The sequence below is a fragment of the Sphaeramia orbicularis genome, chromosome 8 (genome assembly GCF_902148855.1).
Source record: "Sphaeramia orbicularis chromosome 8, fSphaOr1.1, whole genome shotgun sequence".
Classification (NCBI taxonomy): domain Eukaryota; kingdom Metazoa; phylum Chordata; class Actinopteri; order Kurtiformes; family Apogonidae; genus Sphaeramia; species Sphaeramia orbicularis.
The window spans coordinates 39,656,364-39,677,246 of NC_043964.1; the positions used below are offsets into that span (position 1 = coordinate 39,656,364).

The 20,883-nt window shown below is 35.0% G+C and overlaps 1 protein-coding gene across 3 annotated transcripts; it reads right to left on the bottom strand.

The window, feature by feature from the left end:
• Positions 1–1,308: 1,308 nt before the first annotated feature.
• On the bottom strand, positions 1,309–20,159 carry syngr3a (synaptogyrin 3a). Of its 3 annotated transcripts, none has more exons than XM_030140614.1 (5): positions 20,083–20,159; positions 19,921–20,046; positions 12,044–12,278; positions 10,700–10,845; positions 1,309–5,813 (listed from the first exon to the last, which is right to left on the bottom strand). In XM_030140614.1, the coding sequence occupies exons 2-5, from the start codon at positions 20,020–20,022 to the stop codon at positions 5,604–5,606; spliced, it is 693 nt and encodes a 230-aa protein (XP_029996474.1). In that variant the 5' UTR covers positions 20,023–20,046; positions 20,083–20,159; the 3' UTR covers positions 1,309–5,603. The 3 variants fall into 3 exon arrangements, with proteins under 3 accessions (XP_029996474.1, XP_029996475.1, XP_029996476.1); XM_030140615.1 differs by having other exon boundaries at positions 19,921–20,045; positions 20,088–20,158; XM_030140616.1 differs by having other exon boundaries at positions 19,921–20,041; positions 20,088–20,154.
• Between the last annotated feature and the right edge of the window lie 724 nt (positions 20,160–20,883).

Sequence of the window (20,883 nt, forward strand, 5' to 3'; positions counted from 1 at the left end):
AAAACACACTGTTTCTTCCATTTGATATGTATGATTAAGGGCTGACCTTGATTTACAAAAATAAAATAAAATTATAGCAGAAAAATAAATCAATACATAATATTTAATAGTTAGATTTATAGATGTGCCTTTTTGGCACACTTGGTGACAGATGCTAGTATTTTTGAACATTTGACCTAGTGCCAAAAATAATCATGCAGATTAACCAATGTTGGAGTTAATCATGGACATATGCCAGGCTGCAAAAATCAAATAATATGTGATCCACTTTTTATGAAGTATATTGAAAAAAATAAATTTTTTGTGTTTTTTGCATCCAAAAAATGGTTTGTTTACATAACAAACACGGCATTTAAAGGGTTAAAAAATGTGACAATTATTGAGTATTTGGTATTTTTATTTATGGCTCAAGTTGATGAAATAGAAAAAAGTGTAAAAGAATTAAAAACAAACTGTATGAAAATTGTTTCTGACATTATTCCACAAGTGTGCCAAAAAGGCACACTTGGTGCTTAGTAAGGGCCTTGGTGGACGGGATACCGGAGGGTTAACAAGATTCTGCCTGTTATTAAATGTTTTGTGTATTTTTTTTTTATATCATAATGTAAATGTGTAAATAATAAACTGAGGCAGAATATTGTTAAAATTACACTTTTTTTCAGTTTGTTAATGTTACTCATTGTTTTAAAGGATAGTAAATGTAGATGTAAACATTTTCATAATGTAAATTAACTTTTTTCACTCTTAAATGTAGAGAAAAGTTTGGAGTTGACATTATTTCTATATTATTATGCTATTATTTAACTGGTTCGGCCCACTTCAGATCAAATTTAGGCTGAATGTGGCCCCTGAACTGAAATGAGTTTGACACCCCTGAATTAATGGATCAAAAGTTATTAGACATTTCAGATCAGTAGATGCTTTTGGACATCACTAGCTGTTAAGGTCATTGAACATTACTGTTTTTATATTTCTGACATATTTATTACCTCCACCAAGGAGGTTATGTTTTTGCCAGGGTTTGTTTGTTTGTTTGTTTGTCTGTTTGTTTGTCTGTCCGTTAGTGTGCAACATAACTCAAAAAGTTATGGACAGATTTGGATGAAATTTTCAGGGTTTGTTGGAAATGGGATAAGGAAGAAATTATTAAATTTTGGTGGTGATCGGGGGTGGGGGGGCCAACGGGGGGCGCCACTGATCAGCCTTGGCGGAGGTCTGCGCTCTCCGAGTGCTTCTAGTTCCATATTTACTCAATGGAAACAAATGAGAAAATCAGAATTTCCACACAGACCGAACAGAAACAGGCAGTCCAAAACATGTTTTCTTTTTTATTAGAGTGACAGTCAGACTGCAGTCCAGAGACATTCAGGTAATAGACAGTGACACACATCTCTGTACACAGTGTTTTTTTTTTACATTGAAGAGGTTGAACACCTTCAGAACAAGAAGAAACAAAAAATATAATATTAAAGGGGTAGTACGCTACAAAACCAATGCAATTTTGTCAATCGATGGGGATTATAGTTTTATCTTCAATACGATGAGGGGAGAAATTGTAACTTCCATGCAACGTACCAACACTGGAAACATTGCACCAGTGTTATTTTCATATCATCCTTTACATCATCTCAAAGTAATGATCACATCTATTGTTGATTTTGGTGCCGACAGCCCCTTTAAGAGTGGTCAAACAAAGAAATGTCCAACAGAGAGTGTGTTATAGTTATTAATTAAATAATCATTATTAATATATTTGTATTTTCATTAGTACAGGACAAACCAGACCCTGGACAGCATCACACACAGGTTCCATTTACTTCAATAACGTACTGAATTTTACAATCAACCAATACCACGGTAGTGTACATGGGCCAGAGCACGAAACACAGAATGCTTGTATTATTATTTTTATCTACCACACTGACTGAAGAAGAGACTGAAGCACTGAGAACAATAATACGACCTGACCTGACAGTAGCCCAAACTAACTAATAATACCCCAGCAGTAACTAATACCAACATCAAGACCCCAGTGGTTAACCGGTTACAAGCAGCCTAGTAATTCCAGATTCAAGAGACTATACTGGTGGTTTTCCATATTCTAACATACATGTGCGTACATTATACGGTTAATCGCTTAAAATTGGTTTTAAAACCTGTCACCTAACCTTTTTTTTGTTTTGTTTTTTTTTGTAAATACTGTTTTTCTCTATCTAGGATTTCATATGTCTATGTTATCCTGGATTCATTTTCTTAACTATTACAATTTAAAAATGTGTGCTTCTGGAATATTAACTGCAATTTATGAGTCCACAACATGAAAAACCACAAAGTATAGCCCTTTAATATCCTACCATACCCTCAAGTACCTGAAAGTGTTTGGAAATCAACCCACCCAGTGTTGCACACATTCCAAAAAAATCAAACAAAAGGACTTGATATTTCATTATTCCTCGATTTAAAGAAAACACATTATGCACTTGTTGACAGATGTAAAACTCATGCTGAGAGATCAAGCTTAAACTGATAGTCTTGGCTCTTCTCTACAAGACTACTTTGAAGCTGTTTTTATTAGGAACTACAGAAATGAGTTTGGGACAATAATGTATAGTCTATATTTGTATAAAGGGCTTTATTTCTGTTTGAGTAAGGGCTTTTTTTTTTTTCAGACTCACCTGACTGACATGCACTGAGAGCCAATAATCCAACTTAGAGTAGAAACGACTTTTACACCAACACCTGTTCGCTGTACTGTTTGTTTTAGCTTTCGCTCTAGACAGCAGATAACCCTTCCCATCTTATGAACATACACTGGGGACCGCAACACAGAGCCTGCTCTTTGTTAACTGACATCTGCAGGCTTTCTATAGCTGGAGGATCTGGTTTCTTTATTTCAATTTAGAATCAGGTTCCTCAGTGCAGAAAAATGACTTGTAGTTTGCACCATGCAGCTTCTACTTTACAACAGTGCATGTGCATGTGTGTGGCAGGTCCTCAGCCAACATCATGTTAAGATCATGAAGCTGGAGTAACGCCACTGAGGACGCGTTTAGGTGTATACGCACAATTCTGTGGACAGAATGTGAGAAATGTAACACAAGAAGGGAACCCTTTCAACTGCACTCACAGCAGATAAATCTCACTTTGCAAAATCAGAGCTTTACACTGATTGAAAAAAAAAAAAAAAATCTTAGAGTCAACTCAAGAATTACACAGTATTCAATATATAATGAATTCTATACAACATTTTCATGCATTATAATCATGATTACTTGAAAACCTTAGGAGCCCCGGTTGTTCTGCAGCAGCTCTGCCTTCTCTGGACCGCAGAGGGCACTGTTTTCATGGGCTCAGATAGAAAAGCAGGCAAGGCATTCGTTCACTCTACAGGTCAATTATGTCACTAACATGAAGATTATATTTGGCTCTCTTAGTCAAAAAAAAAAAAAAAAAAAAAAGCTTAGCGCAATACTTTATAATTAAGGTACCTCTAGCAATGATTTTTTTAATTTTTTTTTTGCAGGAATCCAATTTTTAGGATTTGTTATGGCCTAATAGATTTGTGATAACCTCCACTGCACTTTGACGAATACACGTTGAAGAAAATAAGTTTAAGCACCACAAAATGTCATTTCTGCTTTCAAACAAGAACGACACACACTTGCACTTTTTCCACAAACAACCACACCTAACTGATATCGTCTCTCATATATGCTTTGCTGATATAGATGTCAACCTGTTGCACATGTGCACAAACTCTCTCTCTCTCTCACACACACACACACACACACACACACACACACACACACACACACACACACACACACACACACACACACACAAACCCAAAATTACAAATTCACTAATGGCGAGTGGACATGATCCATGACACAGAGACACCACTATACACTGACATGGTTGGCATGGTTACTATCTACATCATGGCCCCTGGTGACCCATATCAGCCCATCCCTGGCCTTGTCACCATGGCAACATATATTGGACAGTCTGACCCCAACCCACCCCCTTACACCCTCAAAATGGCAGGATTGCCGAATCAATGAATTAGCCAGCTAGCAATCCTTAACACCCCGCAAACTGATTCGTCTTCTGCCTGAGAATCCACCCACAATAAACCTCTTTGAATAAAAGCTCATGTGTTGCCCCCCACCCCACCCCTCCCCCAACACACAAACACACTTTGTGATTACATAATATTCTATAAACAAGAACAACATAGTTGTAACGTGGTAATCATAAGACAGTAATAAGAACACAGGGCAGTTTGGCAGCTTCTAAAACGTAAACATAAAGACCTGACTTAACCCAGAATCTCCCCCCATTTTATACACACAGCATTCAACGCGGGACACTGTCTCAAATAACACACTACATACATTCCATGGCACAGAAGAGTAACGTAAGACTAGATCGAAAAGTAATCCACCGTGAACTGTAGTTTATCAACCTCTACACATGAAGGATTACACAGGTTTGGCTATTGTGATGATATATTTTGCATTGTTTTCCATTAAAATGCATTAACAGGTGAAATCCACAACATCAAGGAAGACCTTAAAAAGATGATGTAGAAGTGTCTTTTAATAATGAAACTAATTTTATTCAATTGGTAACAAGCATCTGCAGACAAGGAGCTCTTTAGGTCTCATAATTTCTATATCTTCAATCCTCAATTTAAGCCTGAGATTTGATAGTACAATTCATAGACTAGTATGTCATTTGAGACAGTGCTGAAAATTGGTCTAATCTGCTGTAACTATAGCCTACCTACAGTACTGTTTACACCTACCTACTGTACAGAAGAATGTGAGATATTGCACTTGGTCACAAAAACATTGTCGTTTTTTTCTTTTTTTTTTTTTTTTTTGTTCTTTTGTTTTAACAGCATGTGTAAATCTATTAAATTAAGTCACCGTCTGAGACACACAGTACAGCATGGCACTTAGTTGATCTCTAAGTCTGGAAAACATGCAGATTCAATACACATTATTTTTATTATTATCACTTGTAACGGCAGCAGGGAAAGAGGGAGGAACAATCAGACTGTACTGCAGCACTGTACTGAAACATTCCCTGCACTGTTTTGGCATGAAAGGGGATTTTGACACTTCTTTAAGGTGTTAAGTGAATGAAAAGAGGGAGATGAAGGTTCGTGTGGGAGCTCCTGATGTGATTTTTATCTAATACTGCTTTATGGCGAAGTCACCCACTTGTTCGTCCCTTCACCTCTTTGATGATTTTATCTAAATAGTGTTTGAATACTGCAAAGTGGCCTCCTCTTCTACGTTTCCACCTCTTGTTTTTCCTTTTCTCTCATCTCCTCTAGCTTCTGAGGGCTCTGGATATGCTAAAATAATACAGCGAGTTGCATTAAAGACCAAGCTGGAATGTCAAGGAAGGTTAGGGAACAAGGGGAGGAGACAAAGAAACAGAGGCCAAGTTTTAGCATTTACTGAAAACTCAGTCCAGATCGACACATAAACAACTGCACGTGTAACATCACAGAAAGCGGGTTTCTTTCACGTTCCTCTCAACCCATAACCTTCTCCACACCTTCTGCTAACAGGTCTACTCTACCGAATCTAGTAAATGGGGACCTGGTATGTGGGTGCTGCGTTGTTCTCAGTAAATGGTGGGCTCTGATAGGTCTCTGTGGTCTCGGTGGTGCCGCCTCCTGGTGAATTGGACGGGTACGGCTGGGTGGGGGCGCCGCCGTCCATGTGCTCCGTGGTGAACAGGGTCATGTCTGTACCGAGCAGATACTTCTGGACTGCACGAACTGTTAGACCAGCCTAGAAAACGGAGACAGAGAGAAGGTGGAAAATAATGTTAGGTCAGCTGATCCATTTAGGTGAGACAGTATAAATATATATGGGGGTTGACTGATATGGGTCTGAACTGGTATTTGCAGTAAAAACAAGAAAAGCAGTCAGAGAGCGCAGACCTCCGCCAAAACAGATACCCACCAAAATTTAATCATTTGTTCCTTGTGCCAGTATCAACATTTCCTGAAAATTTCATGAAAATCCATCCTTAACTTTTTGAGTTATTTTGCTAATTAAACAAACAAACAAACACACAAAGCAAAGTGATCACAATACCTCCTGGCGAAGGTAATAAAAATCTAGATGCATTATCTTACATTAGACTAGATTAGATTAGATTACATTAGACTAGATTAGATTAGATTCAATTCAATTCGATTAGACTGGTTTACATTGTTACACTTGCACATTTTTATACTACATTTATATTTTTTAAATGTTTACCCTTCATACAGTCTATCTCTAATTTGCACAAATTTTCGATTGCACACTACTTTATATTTTTTATTTTATATTTTTTAATACATCTCTGTATCTTTTGTGTTATTTAGATGTAAGTGCACTGTCGTCAGCAGAGACCACCTGCAATTACATTGCACAACTAATGTAATGACAATAAAGTAGGGCTGTCAAATTTAACGTGTTAACACAGATTAATCCATCATCATGATTAATCTGATTAAAATTTTTATGCCATTCACCCATCTGCAGCACAGAATGACTCTGCATGTCTGTGGCAACACATTTCAGGGAGTTTGTCCAAGTAGAGTTACTGTCGCATGCACAAATGGGCAGTTGATCCGGTAGTGACAGGCAGCAGAACCAACTGATAAAGATGGAAGACACTAAACAGCACATTGGCGTCTGGATGGAAATATGCGGACAAAAAAAAAAAAAAAAAAACCAAGATGAAACAGTTGTTTCAAGTTGTTTTGTTGAAACCGTTGAAGGTGTTTAATAAACACGTTAAGTGCATACATATATATTCCCTTCTTTCTTGAGTCTGTTTGCTCATGTAAAATGAAACGTGACTAATATAGATTAGAAATGAATGACATTTAGTCATGATTATTCAAAATTAATCCACAGCAACCCTGTGATTAATCTGATAAAAAAATTTGAATCATTTGACAGCACAACAATAAAGCCTGTTCTATTCTATTCTATTCTATTCTATTCTATTCTATTCTATTCTATTCTATTCTATTCTATTCTATTCTACAGGGTGTCCCATAAGTCTCCATACATAGAAGACATAATACATTCCATACATATATGGTTCTAACATGTATTTCTTTATATTTCTTCTTTACAGTTCTTCAGCAGTGGAGGACACGCATTGAAATGTGTTCCCGACAAAATGACAGTCATATAGAGCATATTATATAAATAAAAATGGTTTATGTCAAGAAACGTTTATTTTTCCTATGTATGGAGACTTATGGGACACCCTGTATTCTATTAGACTTTATTGATGTGTGTGGTGAGTAAAACAAACTCCAATACAAAACTTTGCTGAAATGTCATTAATAAAAAAGAAGCTTTGTCTTTAAAAAAAAAAAACCCAAAGAGTTCCTGAGGGTATTTCTCATAAATAACTAAAATAACTAAAATTAAAGTCAAATCTGCACAAATATTTGTGTCTCATTTAGTCGTCTCATTTCAGCACCAGATTGGGGTTGGAGTTTCTCAGTGAGTCACAGAGTGATGCGTCAGAGACAAAGCAGCACATATTTAATTAATTAATTAATTAATATCATCGGATGTCAGATGAAAAATACAGATAATTATAAAAATGCTGAATATCAGAGTCAGTAATTGACCAGACTGATAGTTAATATCGACTCCTAATATCCACTACAAGGATATAAACACGGAGAATCATCACACCTACAGCTAGTAGGACTATTTGATTTGAAATATTATCCTGATAAAAATGTTCATGTCAGTTATTGTCAATAATTATCCCAATAAATGTTAAATCAATATTTGTTTTATGCTTTACTTTGTGACTGAGGGTTAAAGAAACTGGATGTTTACTTTGTGGATTAAAGTGAATTTTTTTGGTCAGAATGTGACAAATATTTTAGAAGACTAAATGACAAACATGTAAAACTATTACAACAATAACAAAAAGTTTTATATTAAAACATAAAATTAAATAAAAGCAAACAGAAGCATTTTGTAAGCACGTCTGATAATATTGTAAACAAAATTAACCATAAAAATGAAACAAAAAGACATTGTACTGATATTTATAGGAATAGAAAATTATATATCATACAATATATGATATATTGTGATATTTGTCTGTATTTTATTGGAGCTGCTCTTAGGAATGAAACATCTGAATTTAATGTGTGCTAATACTTTTTCCATATAGTGTATGTACTGATCTACATATGTGCCACAGAATATATTAATAAACAGTAAACAGACTTAGCTGGGACGTTCTGAGTCAGATTCTACTGTACTCTTCATTCACACTCAAATAATCTTATTTATTTCCTTCACAGTGTTTATAAATGACCTGTACCAGACAGTGTCAGTGTGGATACGGAGGAGCTTTGGTGAAAACCCAGTAACCTATGTTCAGCTGCAGTGGGATCATAGTTTTACATGAACCGTTAGTGTTTTGATGTGATGATTCCCCTGCTGAATATGGCTGAAATAGTTCGTTTAGTTTCATTTCGAACACATAAAATCATCAGATAACAAAGAACCATACAACATGGTCAAACAAAATTTCTGGTGCTTGAAAAGGAGTGGGAAGAAGTATCACTTAGAGACTCCCACCCACTTTTTACAAACTAATAATTAAATTAATTCTGCTTCCTTTGCTTTGTTAACACCCTTTTTTTTAATATATATATATTTTTTTTTTTACAATAACACAATACATCCATACAAACCGTTCACATACACTTTTTTTAGTCACCTCACACACAATCAGATTTATATAATCAACCATTTTTAATATAAACTATAATATTTATATGCACTTTAAATATTTAACACAAATACAATCATTAATAAATGTGATAATATCTCCTAATTATGATAGTCTGTCTTATTATTCTTATTTTATGCATTCTTCTATATTACAACTAGATATTCACTTATTCTGGTAATGTTCTATATTTTATTATTATACTGGATTTAAACATCCTTTTAAATGCAAAAATTGAAGAAAATATTTTAAAGTTTTGGTCCAGATTATTCCACAGATGTACCCCTCTAACAGAGATACACTGGCTTTTTATGTTTGTTCTACACTTAATTTTCTTGAAGATTTCAGTTCCCCTTAAATTATAGTTCATTAGCCTCGGCTCAAACATCTCATGTAGATTAAAACTGAGTGGGTGGTCCTTTTTCTGTGGGGGGCCTTGATGCATTTGTGTCCATCTGTGTCATAATTTGTCACTTTGAATTAATGTTAGCTGTTTAGCAGGATGCTCAGTGAACAACACCTTTATCCAGCTGATATTTCAGTAAAAGCAGATCACATGTCAGTTATTGTTTTGTTGGTCTAAAACAGGGGTAGGCAACCTGTGGCTCCAGGGCCACATATATATACATACAGGGTGGGGAAGCAAAATTTACAATATTTTGAGGCAGGGATTGAAAGACAGTGTATGACCAATTAGTTTATTGAAAGTCATGAGAATTTATTTGCCACAAGAAAATGTACATAATAGAAAATGTTTTTATTCTATGTGTCCTCCTTCTTTCTCAATAACTGCCTTCACACACTTCCTGAAACTTGCGCAAGTGTTCCTCAAATATTGGGGTGACAACTTCTCCCATTCTTCTTTAATAGTATCTTCCAGACTTTCTCGTAATAGTTTTGCTCATAGTCATTCTCTTCTTTCCATTATAAACAGTCTTTATGGACACTCCAACTATTTTTGAAATCTCCTTTGGTGTGACGAGTGCATTCAGCAAATCACACACTCTTTGACGTTAGCTTTCCTGATTACTCATATGGGCAAAAGTTTCTGAAAAGGTATGGATAATAGTGTTAGGTATGATTATGACATCAATATATGTTTGGTTTCAAAACAATTGACGTAGTGCCTGCTGAGAAAAAACAACTAAATGTTCATTGTAAATTTTGCTTCCCCACCCTGTATATATATAATATAATATGGCTCTTGGGCCCTTTTCCAGTGGCTCAATGTGTCTATATCAAAAACCATAAGGAAATGAATAACACTTACATTATTTATTTATTTATTTATACATTTATTTTACACATTTTACCATGATTGTCGCAACCATAAAGTGATTCTGATGTTATGCAGTTGTAAAAATGTAGACTGTACTCCAAATGAGTTTTAAAAAAATAGCAGTAGTTGTAGTAGCAGTGAAAGTAGATTACTTTTCAATTTTATGAAACTGAATGTATTCATCTGTATTCTTCATTGCAAAGAAAGTCTTCACATACCAGTTGATTTTATCGTGAAAATAATGACAAACATCACTGTTTTCTTTAGTTCTGTAATTTCTTTGTGGTTCTGTAAATGCACTCAAACTTTGATTTATTCTCCACATATTCTGTACAAATTATTCCTAAAGAGTTTCTTAAACAGTTACCAATTTGAGGAAAGATATAAGGGTATCTTTTGGCTCCAGACAGTTTTGTTTTTCTATTTCTGTCCTAAAATGGCTCTTTAGATAGCAAAGGTTGCCAACCCATGGTCTAAAATAACCCTTTTCCCTTTTTGTCATTTAATAGTAAAATGTAAAAATGTCTGTCTAAGTGATTTAATATGACTGAATAGTACTGATAACCTTGTGGCTCATTATATTTGTAGTGGTTTTGTTGTTGTGGATGTTTTTGCTGTTCTTACCCAGGTGATTATAGAGAAGAAGGAGAAGGCGATGGCAGCCCGGGCTGCATCGGCGCCCTGGTTGAGTGGCAGCTCATCAGGCGTGGTCCGAGACCACTGATTGGCCAGAAAACAGAAACTTACAAAGTACAGGAAGGCCCAGAAACCTGAACCAGAACCAGAACAACAGAAAAAAATCATTATTATTTCAGAAATGGGTGAATGATCTATGGAGGGGTGTGGATTTTTTAATCTCCTAATAAACTGAGGAGGTTTGTTATGAAGAAATTCTGTTACATCACACTACAGGTTTCATTTTTTCTTTTGTTTATGGAGGAAGTAAGGAAGTTTTAGGCATTTTGGGGAAGCCTAGCAAACTATTACACAGGTGTGTGTTTATGTAAATGCACAAAAAACACTCACACCCATCACTGCTATCACCTATTAGTTGTTTACCAAATCAGGGTAAATATTTCTGCTCCCTGTTTACAAGTATTACATAAAATACTGTATATGCGAGTGCACTGTAGACAAAAAAATATAAATAAATAAATTTTAAAAAAAAAAACTGTAATATTCTGGCAGCTGGGGCACCAAAAAGTACTGTTAAATAACGGAAAATAACCATCTCATAAAAATATGGTAATTTTCCATAATTAAAATACAGTTTTTTGCCCTAACTTTACATGAGTTTTTGCATATTTTTTTTTTACTTTTTAATGTTTAATAAAGAACATTTACAAGTATTAAAACAATCAAATTACCTATAAATATATATATATATATATATATATATATATATATATGTAAATAATTTTCAATGAGACTAAGTTGTACAACCCACTGATAAAAACTGTATTTTGACAGTTTATCAGTGCTTATACATTCACAAAAATACGTTTATTCAACATTTTTGTTGTGAAACTTCCCATAATTACACAAGATATTTGTCAATTAACAAACAAGTCTTGTTAAATTTACAGAACAAATACTTCTTTTACGGTTAATTGTCAGTAATTTTATCTCATTTTATTATTTTTTTTACAGTATTAAACTTTAAATTAAAAGTTTAATCGCATATATAGAAAAGAAATTTTTGTGAAATTACGATACATTTGCAAAACTTAACTAAACTGTATTTTTCTGTGAAAAAAGAAAAAATTTCTTTAAAAAAATGGAAATTTTATGGTTATTCACAGTTACAGTTTCTTCATGTTATTTTACATTTGACATGTAAAATCACAGTCTATTTTTGTAATTTTATTGATCTTAAAAATACAGGAAAAATCTGTAAAATAAACAGTGAAAATTCTGTTAAATTACAGATTTTCTTTACAGTGTGTGTAAATGTGTGTGCCTCCTCACCTGAGAAGCCGATCTCAAGCATTACAGCCTTTTTCCTGTCTTTGACGGAGCTGATGGAGGCGAACTTGTAGTCGAGCAGGGCGAAGAAGGAGCACGCCAGCAGGCCCACCAGGCCCACGAACACACCATAGTTACAGGCATCTGCATTCTTATTGAAGACACAATGGAGGCGCTCGCTGCCCATGTTCACATAACCCTCATTCACAATGGAGGCAAAGACCACCAGGGAAAATATCTGTAAACACAAGAGGAAATAGGACGGTTAACAGGAGGTAAAGAAGGAAAATGAAATGGGAAAACCAGATTAAGGTCAATGCTTAACCCATAAAGACTCAGTGCTGCTTTTGTGGCAGTTCCCAAATGAATTTTTCTCCATTTTTAACTTTTTCTAAGTGATTTATCACCATTTACTTTAACGTTATAATCTGTATTTTGCATCTTTCAGTGAAAATCCAGTATTTTCCTATAATTAATTTACTGGTCATGTAGATGTTCATTAAAGCTCAGATAAAAGTTAAGGGTTAAACAGAGAAAACTGAAGAATTTTTTCGGCAAAATATTTCATTAACTAAACATAAAATAAGTGTCTCCATCCACCGTCATTGATCAAACTCCATGGTAGTCACTGTGTAGGGGAGTCATTCCCTTAACCCATAAATACCCAGTGCTATTTCTATGACAGTTCCCAAATGAATTTTTCTTTCTATTTAACTTTCTAACTTTAATATTATCCCCTGTATTTTGCACTTTTTCCAGTGAAAATCGGGTATTTTCCTATAATTAATTTACTGATCATGTAGATGTTCATAAAAGTTGTAATTAAAGTGGAGGGTTATTATATCAGAAACAGTGAAAACTGACTTTTTCAGCAAATATATCTATAATTCAACATAAACCAAGTGTCTCCATCCACTGTCACTGATCCAACTCCATGTGTTTTACTGGTGAATCAATGCTGTAGAAGATGACAGTGTTTCCACGTTCACTACGGAGCCTCTGAACGTCCAAATGGGTCATATCTGACCAAGATAATTTTCACTTGTTCCATTGGCAGATCTTTTTACTCAATTCAAGATTTTTTTTGCTTAATTCAAGTAAAAAAAATTCCCAGTGGAACAAATGAAAATTATCTTGGTAAGATTTCTTGAAATAAGATTTTCAAGATCAATTGTCCAAAAATAAGTTCTTATGTCTCACTGAAAAGTTACTCTTTAGGTGATTATGTCTTATTTTAAGTGTGATGAGATATGAGAAAAATAGACTTGGTAAGATTTAGATTTTTTCACTGTATAAAATCGAAGATGTTACACATGACAAAATTCTCTTCTTCTTTTAACCGCATGCACTCTGATACTGCACTGTAACAAATTACTGTAAAAAAAAAAAAAAACAGTAAATTTTGTACAGTATCATGCTGTTATTTGTAAATACAGTATAATGCTGTAGATAATGAGGTCTTTAAGGTGCAAATTTAAAACAGTAAGATACTGCAAAATTTGACAGTATTATACAGTATTTTCTTCAATTCCTCCACTGCTGTCCGCCCAGAACTGCTCTGAACAAAATCATCTAGCACCAAATCCCACCAGCTCATTTAGAAAAGATTCAATCCAACAAATGTTAACTATAGACTTGCTGCATCAAAGGTAAGTGTTTCTTTTTTGAAGCAGAAGGATAAAATAAAAAGAGAAAATAACAGAGGATGACTATTTTCACCTGGACTTAACACCATACAGATCAGGAACGGAGGTCACCTGATGCTTCTACCAACACTGCCAGAACTCCATCCTGCTCCAGTTGTTCATTTATCAAGGTAATTGTGATTTTATCAACGTAACTGTGGCATTTTGGGTTCATTAAACTTCTTCTTCTTGCAAGAATTTAAGAAAATGCGTTAACTACTGAATGGATTTGATGTGGTAGTTTCAGTCAATTTAATGTAATATATGATCTCTTGTTAAAGTTCAAGAAAAAGGAGACTGAATTCACAACACATGTACTAAGCTATGCACTTTGAGCCAACGTTGAACCAAATCACAGAATGTGATTGACAGTGAATTTAATAAAAGCTCAATGTTATAATGCCATCTCTTGTTCGGGCTTTTTCTAGCAATGTTCATGATTTTGTATTTTAAAATGTAGTTTGAAATGTTAAAATCCTAGCTTTTCGCTGTGTTATACTGTAAATATTACATTAAATATGTTTGACAGTAATATATTGTTTCTTGGAATACGGTAGTTACTGTAAAATGCAGCAACTGTGGCTAACAGTATTTTACTGTAAAAGGTACATTATTTACAGCCCAGTACTGTAATACTTTTTACAGTAACAAACTGTAGTTGTAGATTACAGTACAGATACTGTAGAATAACAGTAACATGCTGGCAACTCTAGCTGCCAGTATTTTACTGTTATTTAACGGTAAAATTTGTTACATTGTGTTTAACCCATCAAGATCCAGTGGTACTTTTATGTCAGTTCCCAAATGATTTTTTTCTCTCTATTTAACGTTTCTTAAGTGATTTTTCACCATTTTATAATAATATTTTCCTCTGTATTTTGCATGTTTCCAGTGAAAATCAAGGATTTTCCTGTATTTAATTAACTGACCATATAGATGTTCATAAAAGCTCAGATTAAAGTTGATTATTATATCAGAAACAGAGAAAACTAAAGAAAAAGTGACTTTTTCAACAAAATATATTAACTGAACTTAAACCAAGTGTCTCCATCCACTGTCATTTATCAAATTCAGTGGATTTTACTGGTGAATCAATGTTGTAGAAGATGACGGTGTTTCCACGTTCGCTACGGAACCTCTGAACGTCCAAATAGATCATATCTGATGACCATAAAAACATGACAAACTGTATTTTACACCAATTATTTACATGTATTGATAGAATTAGTGGATCAACGGTTATTAAACATTTTAGATCATGAATGATTTTGGTCGCCTGTGGATATTTGGGTCTTTCTGGGTTAAACAATCACTTCATATGTCTTGTCCACTTTCTTTCACCTTCTGTTTAGAAACACACACTGTTGCCGGCTCTGTGGAAACAGCGTTGTGGCAGCTCTACGCCAAAGCGTCTCTTTTGAGCGTGCTCAGACCAAAGGCATTAACCTAATTTCCCCTTTTTCTCTCTAACTGACTGGAGAGGTGGATGCTTCACTTCCCCTCAAGAATCACACAGACCTGAGGCAATGTGGATATGTGTGCACACATTCCAAATAAGGAAGCATTCCATTTCTATATTCCACAGTGTAAAACTTGTTTTCAAATAGGTGATCCAATATTTTTTTCATTATTTATAGTTAACATGCCTCTTTAAGTTTATTCCGTACCTTAATTTGAAGGCTTTTACTGTGCTCTGTGTTGTGGACCAGTACACTGACAATGATCAGCTGACTAACGCTCGATGGCAGAATAAGGGCATGTGACATGCACGCACACACATAGAAATGCATTTGCACTTGGGGGGTTTGGGTCATATGATGGCGGAGGGACACACAATGGGATAAAGTCAAACTAATCACATGGGGATAAAAGCTGAGCAGACACAGGTGCTTTTAGTGAATCACTACCATAAATCTGCTTATGTGTCAAAGTGGCACATCTCAGAATGAAAACAACTCACTGGAAATAAATGTAAAAAAACAACGAGAATATACAACAAAACTTTAATAGAGGCATTTTAAAGCCTCCATCTGTCTCATCATCTTTATAAATCAGATGTGGGATATGTTACATGACAGACAGTGTGTTACACTCAAACAGGTTTCCACTGTGGAAGCATTTCCTCTGGCTGCAGTGCATTATGGTAAATGGAGGGTTTCCATAGTGGACAATATGGCTCCTATGCTTCTTTCTGGAATTGATTTTCTGTATTTTCTAACATTAACATCCACTTTAAATGCAGTTGATGTGAACATTATGGTGCTTTTTGAAAATAAAAAAGACTCAAACCATGTACTAATAAGAACAAAACTTTAAGGCAGATGACAGTGTTTCCACGTTCACTATGAAGCCTCTGAGCGTCCAAATGACAAACTGTATTTTACCTTAGATTTTATATTAGATGATTTTGGTTGATAGTGGATGTTTGGGACGTTATGGGTTAAAGCTGTTCAGTAACATTGTGTCTTTGTGTTACTTCAACATTTTTCCACTGAAGCATCCCTCATTTTTCACATTGTACACACACTATAAAAGTCGCTCATAATAAATTAATGCACTGCATGGAAACCATGTGTTAGACACGTGCTACCCTCAGCAACAACTCACAAAACCATTTTGTTTACTTGTCAAATATCCTTTTCAAAAGCAACAAAATTTGATGAAATTTCATGAGTGAAATCAGTGACTTCAGTGAAGTAATTAAAACATTAATTTCCTTACTCATTCATTTTTACTTTTTCTAAAATCTACTTAACATTAGTACTTTTTAACTACAAGTTCCTTAATTATATTAAATGTAAGATAAGATAAGATAAGATAAGATAAGATAAGATAAGATAAGATAAGATAAGATAAGATAAGATATCCCTTTATTGGTCCCATAAAGGGAAATTCCCACAAGGGGAAATAAACATTAAATGATCTAAAAATGCTAATTCAGATTAATATTTGTTAAAACTAATGTTTACAGATGATGTATTACTTCACCCTTGGAGGGTTTCCATAGCGGACAATGTGGCTCCTACGCTTTATTCTGGAACTGATTTTCTGTATTTCCCAACATTAACATCCACTTTAAATACAGTTGATGTGAACATGATGGTGCTTTTGAAAATAAAAAAGACTCAAACCATGTACTAATAAGAACAAAACTTTAAGGCACAGGTGTCAAACATGTGGCCCAGGGGCCAAATCCAGCCCGCCAAAGGGTCCAGTCCGGCCCTTGGGATGAATTTGTGAAATGCAAAAATTACACTAAGATATTAACAATCCTTTTAGTTCAGGTTCCACATTCAGAAATATTTAATCTAAAGTGGGCAGGACCAGTAAACTACTATCATAATAACATATAAATAATGACAACTCTAATTTTTTCTCTTTGTAAATGTAAATATTTTCATGTATTTACACTAAAACAAAGTATAATTTTGCAAAAAAAAAAAACAAAAAAAAAATGTGTATAACCTGAACAAATATGAACAACCTGAAATTTCTTAAGAGAAGTAAGCACAATTTTAACAAAATTCTGCCTGTAACTAAATGTTTTGTGTATTTGTAGATCCACTGTGATCTGTAGGTTATAATGTGCATGTGTAAATGACAAACTGAGGCAGAATATTCTTAAAATGACACTTATTTTTTCAGTTTGTTCATGTTATTCACAATGTTTGAAAGGATAGTTTGTCGATGTAAACCTTTTCATAATTTAAATTGACTTTTTTTGCTCTAAAGCATAGAGAAAAGTTTGGAGTTGACATTATTTATATATTATAATGTTATTATTTGACTGGTTCGGCCCACGTCAGATCAAATTTAGCTGAATGTGGCCCCTGACTGAATTTGACACCCCTGCTTTAAGGAGTCTCCTTATAGCTCATCAAATCCTGTCTCCTCTGTGTTTTAAAAGCAAAAACATCCATTCTATTTAACATATTGTGCCGCAGCCTGATTCCCTACACTCTCATAAATAGAGGTACCAGCTTGTACTTAAAAGGGTACAAATGCTTATCGCTGGGGGTGTACTTTTTTGAGAGACATTTCTGTACCCTTTCGAAATGGTCCATTTTTGTACCTTAAGTACTTTACATAGAAAGAAAACTCTCATATAGTTGATAATGCCATGATGTTTAAAGTTTGAACCGGTGGCCTAATTGAGAAAAAAAACAAAACAAAAAAACGTCATAGGCAAGCTACGACGCCAAGACATGGAAGTATGAATAAAAACTTGATAAAACAGAGATTATGGCAATAATCAGAGGTTCTAATAAGCTAAATAAATTGTTAGGCTATTATCATTGAGCTAATTGGACTATTAAATTAAAACACAAATTATTATTAAATACAATATAGAGTAATTACAGTACGATATATAATAAATAATGCGCTAAGCCTAATGTTTTAACTATAATTAGGCCTACTGTTCAGTTCTCCTAGCCTATAGCCTATTCTCATGGTCTACACACATTTTTTAATGCTGCAGGGTACGTTATAGTACAAATTTGTACTTTACAGAACTTTGGACCCTTTTTCATAGTCTAAAGGTGCAATTCTGGCCTCCTAAAGACCAATATTGTACTTTTGAGAAAACATTCTTAAAAAATGTACTTACAAGTACATAAATGTTCTGATCTCGTACCTCTATTTTTGAGAGTGTGTGTAAATGACAAACTGAGGCAGAATATTCTTAAAATGACACTTATTTTTTCAGTTTGTTCATGTTATTCACAATGTTTGAAAGGATAGTTTATTGATGCAAACCTTTTCATAATTTAAATTGACTTTTTTCGCTCTAAACCATAGAGAAAAGTTTGGAGTTGACATTATTTATATATTATTATCTTATTATTTTACTGGTCTGGCCCACTGCAGATCAAATTTGTCTGAATGTGGCCCCTGAACTAAAATGAATTTGACACCCCTGCTTTAAGGAGTCTCCTTATAGCTCATCAAATCATGTCTCCTCTGTGTTTTAAAAGCTAAAACATCCATTTTATTTAACATACTGTGCCGCAGCCTGATTCCCTCATGTGTAAATGACAAACTGAGGCAGAATATTCTTAAAATGACACTTATTTTTTCAGTTTGTTCACAATGTTTGAAAGGATAGTTTGTCGATGTAAACCTTTTCATAATTTAAACTGACTTTTTTCGCTCTAAAACATAGAGAAAAGTTTGGAGTTGACATTATTTATATATTATTATGTTATTATTTTATTGGTTTGGCTCACTGCAGATCAAATTTGTCTGAATGTGGCCCCTGAACTGAAATGAGTTTGACACCCCTGCTTTAAGGAGTCTCTTTATAGCTCATCAAATCATGTCTCCTCTGTGTTTTAAAAGCAAAAACATCCATTCTGTTTAACATATTGTGCCGCAGCCTGATTCCATATCATCAAGAGACTGTTGGAATAAAGATCGAATAAATACAAACATATTTTACAGTCTTGGATTGATGCCTGTTTTACGGAGATTATACTGCACTAGTGAGAAAAGACCTTCTGTGTGTCACCCAAAGGTGATACGTTACATCAAACGTCAGGGCACGACGCGTCTTCGTGGCCCTGCGTGCGTAATGATGATCACGGACCAATCACAGGTGAGGATGACGGACGACGACCGTTTTAGGGGTAAATCAGTAAAATCATTAACTGAAAACACGACTGGCACTGGTGTAGATAGTGCATACAGTCAATATAACAAATGGGGTTCATAGGATTAAATAATAATAATAATAATAATAATAATAATGCTGGAAAAAAACAACAACAATCAGATGGAGAAAAGAAAAAAAAAAAGAAAATGTCTGTGATTTCCCACAGCATCCGGGAACATCTTAGGTGGGATTTATTCAGGGCATGTTTGAGATAATAAAGATAGGTGAGGGTACGTCGGGTTCTACCCCACGAAACATCTGTACAATCCGTTTGATGGTCAGGGAGTCAGACCCCCACCAGGCCTTGGTTCCACCCTGGACTGTGGAAATCACACACTCACACACAGCTTTCCTCCACGACCCACGTCCGTCTAAAGCTGCAGTTTATTCATCACTTATGGATGCTTTTCTGCTGCCTGGATTTGCAGTGAGAACACGTCACGGGGTCTCACGCAGCAACGACAACACAGAGGACCCCCCCCTCCTCCTCCTCCTCATCCACACACACATACACACACATATACATATACAGCAGTTCTCACCCACGACAGGATTCTGAGGATGGTCTGCGGTTGTTTGACGAAAACGATCGGGTCCACACTAGACCCGGTCCGGCCCGCTCCGAACGATCCCACTCCGTCCATCTTCTGGCTCTCTCTCTCTCTCTCACTCTCTCTCTCTCTCTCTCTCTCTCTCTCTCTCTCTCTCTGCGCTCCTCGCGGCTCCACGCTCCCGGCTCCACGGCAGGATGGATGCGCTGCTGCTCTGCTGTAGGGACGGGTCCTGCGCGCACCCACAGACGCGCGGGTACTACAGAGGCGGACGCTTCGAGGGGGGGGGGGGGGGGCGTGCATTATGGACGTATACCCACGCATTAGAGCCATAGGAGGACAGGAAAGAGACTACAAACACTACCACACTGAAGAGTATGAAATACAGAGAGTGGACACGAAATATATGTGGACCCACTGATGAGAGTAAGTTTAGAGTGGGTTTGACAGAATTTATATATATATTAAAAAAAAAAAAAAAAAAAAAACTATAGCAAATAGATGCACACTATTATTTAGTATTATCAAGGTTGTAAAATATGAACAGAAAATAGATTAAATAAGTAGATTTTAAAAAATCATATAATCCATATAAATGCTCTTGTTAGATTAACTTTTAGAGTTGTGGTTAATTCCAATAACTTTTTCAAGAACCTTAACCCTTAAAGACCCATGACTATTTTTGTTACTTTTTTTTTTGGTCTTTCTCAAGTAATTTATCATCCATTTATAGTCATTTTATCCTCTGCATTTTGCATTTTTCAGTGAAAATTATGTATTTTCCCATATTTAATTTAGTGATCATGAAGGTGTTCATAAAAGCTCAGGGTAAATTCTATGGTTATTATATCAAATCACTTAAAAAAAAATAAGGAAAAAGTGACTTTTTCAACAAAATATATCATTAACTGGACAAAAACACGTGTCCAAGCTCAGATTAATGTTAAGGGTTAT